The sequence below is a fragment of the Notolepis coatsorum genome, assembly GCF_963971535.1.
Source record: "Notolepis coatsorum genome assembly, chromosome: 16".
Lineage (NCBI taxonomy): Eukaryota > Metazoa > Chordata > Actinopteri > Aulopiformes > Paralepididae > Notolepis > Notolepis coatsorum.
Genome location: NC_140180.1, coordinates 165,061 through 174,887, shown reverse-complemented (window position 1 = coordinate 174,887; position 9,827 = coordinate 165,061). Strand labels below are relative to the sequence as shown.

Sequence of the window (9,827 nt, the reverse complement as noted above, 5' to 3'; positions counted from 1 at the left end):
ATATTCTTATTTTAACCTCCACTGTATTTCTTTTTAATAGCGTTGGCGTTTAAGGGAGCCTACTTGTTTCGGTTTCGTCGATAATCCAATGTACAGTTACCCCCCCACCCCGCCTACCCAACCCTTCCCTCCCCAACCACCTCCAATGTACAGTCCCCCCCCCCCCTCCACCCAACCTCCTCCAATGTACAGTTTCTTCGTCAAATGTATATGCTCTCTTTTTTAGACTCTTATTGTATCACAAACAATACTGTGTAAATCTGGTACGTCATAAATGTATAGATGTAGCAGTATTATCTATCTGTATGTCATGTATGTCATATATGTTATGATGAATTGAAAATGGGGGACCCTGATGTAAAGAGGAAAGTCTTTCTCTGGTCTGCAACCCCTTGACAATTGTGTGTATTGAGCTGTACTGTATTGTACCCATTCTGCAATCCGTTATAACAATCAATCAATATTTAACCGATTGCAGAATGGGTACAATACAGTATGGCTCAATACACACAATTGTTAAGGGGATGCAGACCAGAGAAAGACGTTTGTCTTGTTTACATCATCAGGGTCCCCCATTTTCAATTCAGTGACATTTATGACATGCATGACATTGACATCATGACATTTATGGCATAGGGACATACTACAGGTATATAGTACTGTTACATTTGTGACATATACGATATGCAAATATACAGTAATGTTACCCATAGATCCTGACAGAGAGAATATATACGGTGGGGAGGAGACTGTCTACACCTGTGTGATGTTGCTACGGAGTTAAGCTAATAAACGTATACTCACAACCACAGCAGGGGACTCACATATTGTACTGTGAAGTAACACGACAATGACAAACGTGTTGTTTCTGTTTTTCTTTTTGACATCGTTGCGGCACACGGAACAAGTTAACTCACCACTACAGCCCCCAGTAGCGCTGCCTAGCCAGTCTCTTCAAACGTCCTCTCCTCTCGAAACTTTTTGTTAGGTGGTCCCGCTGATACTTTTCATCTGAGAACCCCGCGGTGGGTTCTCTTTTTAGTGGCCGGCTTACTCCTTCCATTTAACAGACGCTATTAAGCTAACGTTAGCTAATCGGTATATAGCAGCGAGTGCAAGCAGCGTGGTGGCTGTGACGTTGGTAAACAAGCAGTTGACGCGTGAGGCTGCAAAAAATGCGACCTGTCTCTCGAGTCGCTGAGTGATGATGACTGCTTGGCGCGATATGAAAAAAAAGCCCTTTTCCATATTTGGCGCCTCTGATTGGCTCAATTTTGTTTCAATCTGTATGCATCTACAAATCATGCAAATACTTCCGTCAGACTGCGAATCAAATGGACGGATCTCCCCAATCAAATTGACGGAAATCCGTCTGGAGACGGAATGCTTTAATGCATGCCCCCCTCTCCTCACCTTGCGCCTCTTGTCCATGAGGCCCTGCAGCATGTCCTCTCTCTCCCCCCCCCCCTCTCTTCTCACCTTGCGCCTCTTGTCCATGAGGCCCTGCAGCATGTCCTCTCTCTCCCCCCTCTCCTCACCTTGCGTCTCTTGTCCATGAGGCCCTGCAGCATGTCCTCTCTCTCCCCCCTCTCCTCACCTTGCGTCTCTTGTCCATGAGGCCCTGCAGCATGTCCTCTCTCTCCCCCCTCTCCTCACCTTGCGTCTCTTGTCCATGAGGCCCTGCAGCATGTCCTCTCTCTCCCCCCTCTCCTCACCTTGCGTCTGCTCCTTTGCAGCACCACAAACATGGGAACTCTCTAACTCTTCCCCCCCCCCCCCCCCCCCTCCCCTCCCTCCCCCTTCTCTCTGAGTACCCGTCTCCTGGCGCTGACCAAGGTGATGGATGCCTCGGGGTCTTGGCCAAGCTTGTAGTGACTGCTCTACATGCACCTCCGAGGCATTGGATCAGTTATTCACCGCCGTCTGTCCGTGGTCCTGTCAACTGATTAACAGACTGTTAACAGATTAACAGTCAACGCGGTTTCATTGCTGGGTTAAGTACTTCTATTCTATTCACATAATACGCTTACTTCATATATCTACTCCATTCACATATATGCCTACCACTTGTATCTATTGCTATGTCCGCCTACTACAATCTCATGAGCTGTCTAACGCCTGTCCCGTCTCCCTGTCTTCCTATGACTTGCTGTCCTGGAGTGTTGACCGGAGTGTTGGACGTCCCGTGACGAAGGCCGGGAGATTGCGACCCCCTCTGCGTGCCCCCCTGTCTTCGGAGGTCTCGTAGTGGTGACCGGAGTGCCGGATGTCCCGCGATGATGTCGGGGAGTTCGCGACCCTCTCTGCGCCACCCCCCTTCCCCCTGTCTCCGGCTGTCCCTGAGCAACGACCGGAGTGTTGAATGTCCCGTGACTAAGACGGGGAGGACGTGACCCTCTTGCGCCGCCCCTGTGCCTCAAATAGATCCGCTATCAACTCTATCTTTAATCTTTCAAAATGTTCAGTTGCTATCGCTATTAGCTCTATCTTTAATTTTTCAAAATGTACAGTTGCTATTGCATGCACTCATCTGTGTTTCACTACACACATGAGTGCATGCTTACCAACTGTCCGTCTGCAACACTACTATCACCGACATCTAAGAAGGGAGATCCCCCCTTGAACGGCCCTTCTAAGGTTTCTCTCCTCCACATTGCCTGTGGAGCTTTTTTTCCCTATTGTTAGGTTTTAGTGAGTTTTTCCTTACCTTCGCGTGGGGTATGTCTGGGAGTGCTTGCATTCTTTCATTTATTTGCATTCATCTAAAAAATGTTTGGACCCTATGGTGTTCTTGTTCTGTTCTTGACTTATTGTTATGTTGTCTTCTTGACTTGTTTAAAGAAGACCTGTACGGCCCATGGGGACATTAACGTGTGTTGTCGGGCCCTATAAATAAATTTGATTTGATTTGATTTGATCTTGTCCATGAGGCCCTGCAGCATGTCCTCTCTCTCCCCCCTCTCCTCACCTTGCGTCTCTTGTCCATGAGGCCCTGCAGCATGTCCTCTCTCTCCCCCCTCTCCTCACCTTGCGTCTCTTGTCCATGAGGCCCTGCAGCATGTCCTCTCTCTCCCCTCTCTCCTCACCTTGCGCCTCTTGTCCATGAGGCCCTGCAGCATGTCCTCTCTCTCCCCCCTCTCTCCTCACCTTGCGTCTCTTGTCCATGAGGCCCTGCAGCATGTCCTCTCTCTCCCCTCTCTCCTCACCTTGCGCCTCTTGTCCATGAGGCCCTGCAGCATGTCCTCTCTCTCCCCCCTCTCTCCTCACCTTGCGTCTCTTGTCCATGAGGCCCTGCAGCATGTCCTCTCTCTCCCCCCCCTCCTCACCTTGCGTCTCTTGTCCATGAGGCCCTGCAGCATGTCCTCTCTCTCCCCCCTCTCCTCACCTTGCGTCTCTTGTCCATGAGGCCCTGCAGCATGTCCTCTCTCCCCCCCCTCTCTCCTCACCTTGCGTCTCTTGTCCATGAGGCCCTGCAGCATGTCCTCTCTCTCCCCCCCCTCCTCACCTTGCGTCTCTTGTCCATGAGGCCCTGCAGCATGTCCCCCCCCCCCCCCTCTCTCCTCACCTTGCGTCTCTTGTCCATGAGGCCCTGCAGCATGTCCTTGGGCGAGGCGAACTTGTGGGGGTCCCAGGTGAAGTAGCGCTTCCCGTCCGTGTGCTCGATGTCCAGCCAGATGAAGTCGTAGGGGATGTCGTGCTCGTCGAAGCCCGCGTCCACCGCCGACACGTCCTCCTGGTCGTTGTAGTTCCAGCGGCACTGGTGGTACGCCAGCGCGGCCAGCGGGGGGAAGGCCTGGGTGCCCGTGAGGGCGGCGTACTGCGAGAACACCTGGTGGGGCGTGGGGCCCAGCAGGATGAACACGTCGATGATGCCGCTCTCGGAGATCCAGCGCACGTCCGTCTGCGGCGTCTCGCTGGAGCCCTGCACGTAGTCCAGCATCTTACCGAACACCGTCTGAGGGGCCGGGGCACAGGGCACAGGGCAGGGGGCAGGGGTCAGGGGGGGTCTCTGTGTGTGTGTGTGTCTCTCTGTGTGTGTCTGTGTGTGTAATGAGTCTCTGTGTGTGTGTGTAATGTGTCTGTGTGTGTGTATTTGATCGGTATACATTATACTTAATCATGCGTGAAGGAACGTTTCAACTAGTGCCGTCAGGCGATACATTTTTTTTATCTAAGTAATCGCATAACCATTTTAGGCCTGATATTCTATAATCATATTTCAAATGGCATGTGTCCGGATGGCAGAGTTCAGTACTGCATCTAGAAAACCTTCCGTTTAATCGTCTTCCATTTATTCATTTGCTTAGATTTTTCAGGTCTGGTCAATTTGAGCATGGTGTTATTCACAGTCAAAGATAAAACATTTATTTTTATTGATATTCTAATTTGGTTCATTACAATTTACTCTGCCTAGTAACAGACACAGTATTTCTGAATACATTCCCTGAGATCCATAGATGTCCCTAGAATCAGATACCAAGAACATGCAAATGGACCATATTAAAAAAAAAGTCTGTAAATGTGTATTCTACGTTCTTATGAAATGAATAAGATAAAAAAATATTAAAATAAAAATAAAAATGTTGTAATAAATTTGAGTTAATTTTCATAACGCGATTATTTGCCGTGTAATTAATTAATCTAATTAATGCGATAAACTGACAGCCCTAGTTTCAACACAACACATTTAATAAGACACTTGAAGTCCCCCTTGAGGATAACCCAGAGGAGCATGGAGAGTTCCTTAAGCTTACCGCGGGCGGCGCGGAGTAAAAAGAAAAAAGGCAGATTAAGAACCAAACCGACCGCTAACACAAACCACTTCAGAGAGCATCCGTGCGTATAGCCGTGATCGTCAGAAGGCGTATAGCCGTGATCGTCAGAAGGCGTATAGCCGTGATCGTCAGAAGGCGTATAGCCGTGATCGTCAGAAGGCGTATAGCCGTGATCGTCAGAAGGCGTATAGCCGTGACCGTCAGAAGGCGTATAGCCGTGATCGTCAGAAGGCGTATAGCCGTGATCGTCAGAAGGCGTATAGCCGTGACCGTCAGAAGGCGTATAGCCGTGATCGTCAGAAGGCGTATAGCCGTGATCGTCAGAAGGCGTATAGCCGTGATCGTCAGAAGGCGTATAACCGTGATCGTCAGAAGGCGTATAGCCGTGATCGTCAGAAGGCGTATAGCCGTGATCGTCAGAAGGCCAGGCGATCACAAGAAAAAAAGTCATGAAATTCATAGGGCTGGACGACGCTACCTTGCCGGCGGTGTTGGAGCTGATGTCGACCCAGGTCTCGGCGGCGTTCAGCCAGAAGATGGCGGTGGTGCGCTGGGCGCTGTGGGCCAGCATGACGGGGACGGCCCCGTACAGCGCCATGGGGTTATTCAGCTCATACTGGAACACATCCAGGTTGTAGAGGCGGTACGGGTCCCCACCACTAGAGGGAGACAGAGAGGAGAGAGAGAGAGAGAGAGACAGAGACAGAGACAGAGACAGAGACAGAGAGATAGGGGGGGAGACAGAGAGAGAGCGAGGGGGAGGGAGAGAGAGGGGGAGAGAGACAGAAAGAGAGAGAGGGGGGGAGAGAGTGGGAGAGAGAGAGAGGGGGGAGGGAGAGAGAGAGAGAAAGAGGGGGGAGAGTGGGAGAGAGAGAGAGAGAGAGAGAGGGGGAGGGAGAAGGTGAGAGACACACAGAGAGAGAGAGAGAGAGAGAGAGATAGGAGAGAGAGAGACAGTTAACCTTCTGTAGTGTGGTTGTGAAAGGGTTCACCTTCTGTAGTGTGGTTGTGAAAGGGTTCACCTTCTGTAGTGTGGTTGTGAAAGGGTTAAACCTTTAAATAATTTGTGTCCATATTTGTGAGTGTAGTGTGTATCTTATCTATTGTGTATCTGTCTGTACTTAGCTGCACATGGTCCTTTACTATATCTGTACATGCCCCACCGTTTACTAGTTACACTGCTGGCCACTAGTAGTCACCCCGTCTCTATTTATATACTACAACTACATACATGTGATTAGCACTATTACTCAGTAGTACTCGTTTATATATTTTATACCCAGTTTAATCACCTGTACATTGTATAGTACTATTGCACTTTACTGTTATATTTGCACTCTGGTTGGATGCCAAACTTCTTTTCGTTGTACTGTACTCGTGCTGTATAATGTAATAATCTAATCTAATGTGACACCTTAGTCTAATGTGACACCACTGCTCAAAACCCACCTCTTCAACTCGGCCTTTAACCCCTAATCTCTCACTTTATATTATGTTGTGTCTGTCCACTATGTTTGTTACTTGTTATTCCCCCTCCTGGATGAGAACTGGACAAGGACACTTCACACTCGCGTCTGGACATGATTGACAGGTCTCCTGTGGGACATGATTGACAGGTCTCCTGTGGGACATGATTGACAGGTCTCCCGCGGGACATGATTGACAGGTCTCCTGCATGGACATGATTGACAGGTCTCCTCACTCACTCTGTGGTTTTGAGTTTCAGGCTGTCGGCGTGTTCCGGAATCCCGTAGACGTGCTCGACCCCCGGCAGGGAGAAGTCCAGGCTGACCGAGGAGGGGCCTGGGGGGGGGGGGGGGGGGGGAGAACAGTCATTTAGCTGAGGGGGGGGGGGGGGGGGGGGAGAGTGAGAGAGTAAGAGCGTGAGAGAGAGAGTGAGAGCGTGAGAGAGAGTGAGTGAGAGTGTGAGAGTGTGTGAGAGTGAAGGCCTCTACATGCTACAGCAACTTCAAAGCAACTTCAACACAACATCAGCGCGATTTCAGCGCGGTTGTTGTTTAGGGTCTTGTAGACTGTGTTGCGAGGAATCTGCGTACATGTCTCCAAAATCTAACCTAAACAACCGTCGCGTTGATATTGCGTAGCAGTGATTGGTTGGTTAGCGAATGGGGGCGGGGCTGTCATAGAATAATATTGGTCTCGCAGAGAATACCATCCGCCATTGTTGTAGCTAGCCAGCCAGCGTTGATGCTAAATAATTAGCGTCACATAGCTGGCCTTTTTCTGAAAACCCAAGCACATATTGTTCCATAGCATACGCCTTCAGTTGATCATGACAAATCCTCTTACCTTGACGATTAAAAAGCCTCCATAATTTAGTAAATAAGGCTGTAGCCAGCCAGCTAGCATTGGTGCTATACAAAATGCTATCCACATTAGCTACATAGCTAACCAACTAAATACAATGGTATCCTGAGGTAACTTTAACGTTAAATACAACGTTTGCTAGTCGAAATGACTGGACACACACAGGGACAAGTTAAACATCAATCAATTAATTTATTCCAATAGGTAGTTTGAGCTGCATGTGAGCCGAGGTCCTCTCCATTGGAAACTAATGACGTTACGGTAACGTTGGCTCGAAAAGCACAGAAAGTTAAGCTGCTAGCAACAGACACTAACACTTCCGGTCGGGGGATTTCAAAATAAAAGAGCGACGTCTAAAATCACCGGAAATACGTTTATTTTGTACATTATCTAACGTTAACACGAACCTAAACTAACTTTAGTTAAACTAACTTTGCGCGTCGATGTTGCAGAAGCATAAAGGCAGAGTGTCTAAAACACCGTTGCTTTGTCGATGTTGCAGTTGCTTTGAAGTTTCTGTAGCATGCAGAGGCCTTAAGAGTGAGAGAGTGAGTGAGTGAGTGAGTGAGAGAGAGAGAGTGAGAGTTAGAGAGTGAGTGAGTGAGAGTGAGAGAGTGAGGAGTACTTGCCATTGGGTTTGGCGTCTGTGTGAGACTTGAATGTCTCCGACCACATGCCGTCCTCTTCCTTCTCTTCTTCTGTGGTTTCTGCCTGGTAGGGAAGGAGGGGGAACATTGGACATGTAAGAGAAGAAGAGCTCTTCTGATCCGTGTTATCCGTCTGAATATACCTGCATTATAATCCTTTTATATACCTACTTATACACCTGCATATAACCCATAACTCTGCATGATAGCATGTACAATAATGCTGTGTGTATGTATATATACAATATCTATATCTGTACATATCTCTTACTAGTTACGCTGCTGGCCAGTATGACTTACTACCATAGTGTCTTTATACCTGTATCACTGTACATATTAATACTACCATAGTGTCTTTATACCTGTATCACTGTACATAGGCCTGCCGCGATAAGCAATAAATCGATTAATTGCCGCGATAATTAAAATTAATGCAATGATTTTGACGGGCGCGATTAATTGCCATTTGCGCGTTTGTTTTAATGAGGCGGAACCAGTGTCAGTCACTGTCCGTGTTGGGAGGCGGGCCGCTGGCTTTACTACAGAGCAGAGAGCACAGGAGCTCCGTGGGGCAACACCACAATCCACATAGCTTAACTACATTTCTCAATAGTGTTGCTCCTTTTAACCAAGTAGCGTTATTTGTAGTGTAACGTTAGCGTTTTAACGTTAGTAGCTAACGTTAAAACTAACTTAAAGTTAGTTGTTCACCAACAATCAACATTTGTTTTATCATTAGCTCATGTCGATCTACTAGTAGCATCAGCAAGCTAACGTTAGCTGGCCCCAGTCCACTAGCAGCATGTCGATCTACCAGCAGCATCAGCAAGCTAACGTTAGCTGGCCCCAGTCCACTAGCAGCATGTCGAAGTAGTAGTAGCATCAGCAAGCTAACGTTAGCTGGCCCCAGTCCACTAGCAGCATGTCGAAGTAGTAGTAGCATCAGCAAGCTAACGTTAGCTGGCCCCAGTCCACCAGCAGCATCAGCAAGCTAGGATAATAACAACAATACTTCCGGTCCGGTCGGTGGGCTTCAAAATAAAAGTCTAAACACCGGAAAAGACGGAGCGGTGGGCTTCAAAATAAAAGTTTTGGGAAATAAATTTCTCAAAAAAAAATTCTCTAACCGGTCGCAATAATATCGCTTATCGCGATATTTTCGGGGGCAATTAATCGCCCAGCAAAATTTGTTATCGTGGCAGGCCTAACTGTACATATTAATACTACCATAGTGTCTTTATACCTGTATCACTGTACATATTAATACTACCATAGTGTCTTTATACCTGTATCACTGTACATATTAATACTACCATAGTGTCTTTATACCTGTATCACTGTACATATTAATACTACCATAGTATCTTTATACCTGTATCACTGTACATATTAATACTACCATAGTGTCTTTATACCTGTATCACTGTACATATTAATACTACCATGGTGTCTTTATACCTGTATCACTGTACATATTAATACTACCATGGTGTCTTTATACCTGTATCACTGTACATATTAATACTACCATGGTGTCTTTATACCTGTATCACTGTACATATTAATACTACCATAGTGTCTTTATACCTGTATCACTGTACATATTAATACTACCATAGTGTCTTTATACCTGTATCACTGTACATATTAATACTACCACAGTGTCTTTATACCTGTATCACTGTACATATTAATACTACCATAGTGTCTTTATACCTGTATCACTGTACATATTAATACTACCATGGTGTATTTATACCTGTATCACTGTACATATTAATACTACCATGGTGTCTTTATACCTGTATCACTGTACATATTAATACTACCATAGTGTATTTATACCTGTATCACTGTACATATTAATACTACCATAGTGTCTTTATACCTGTATCACTGTACATATTAATACTACCATAGTGTCTTTATACCTGTATCACTGTACATATTAATACTACCATAGTGTCTTTATACCTGTATCACTGTACATGTTAATACTACCATAGTATCTTTATACCTGTATCACTGTACATATTAATACTACCATAGTGTCTTTATACCTGTATCACTGTACATA

The 9,827-nt window shown here is 46.7% G+C and overlaps 1 protein-coding gene across 1 annotated transcript in view; it reads right to left on the bottom strand.

Annotated features, from left to right (window-relative positions):
- The window catches only part of ganabb (glucosidase II alpha subunit b), a gene marked incomplete at its 5' end in the record, with an annotated part of 60,060 nt that overhangs the window by 24,966 nt on the left and 25,267 nt on the right, over window positions 1–9,827 (bottom strand). The window contains 4 exon segments of the mRNA XM_084331342.1: window positions 3,511–3,955; window positions 5,254–5,434; window positions 6,482–6,578; window positions 7,733–7,814. Of these exon segments, the coding sequence (XP_084187468.1) occupies window positions 3,511–3,955; window positions 5,254–5,434; window positions 6,482–6,578; window positions 7,733–7,814 (805 nt within the window).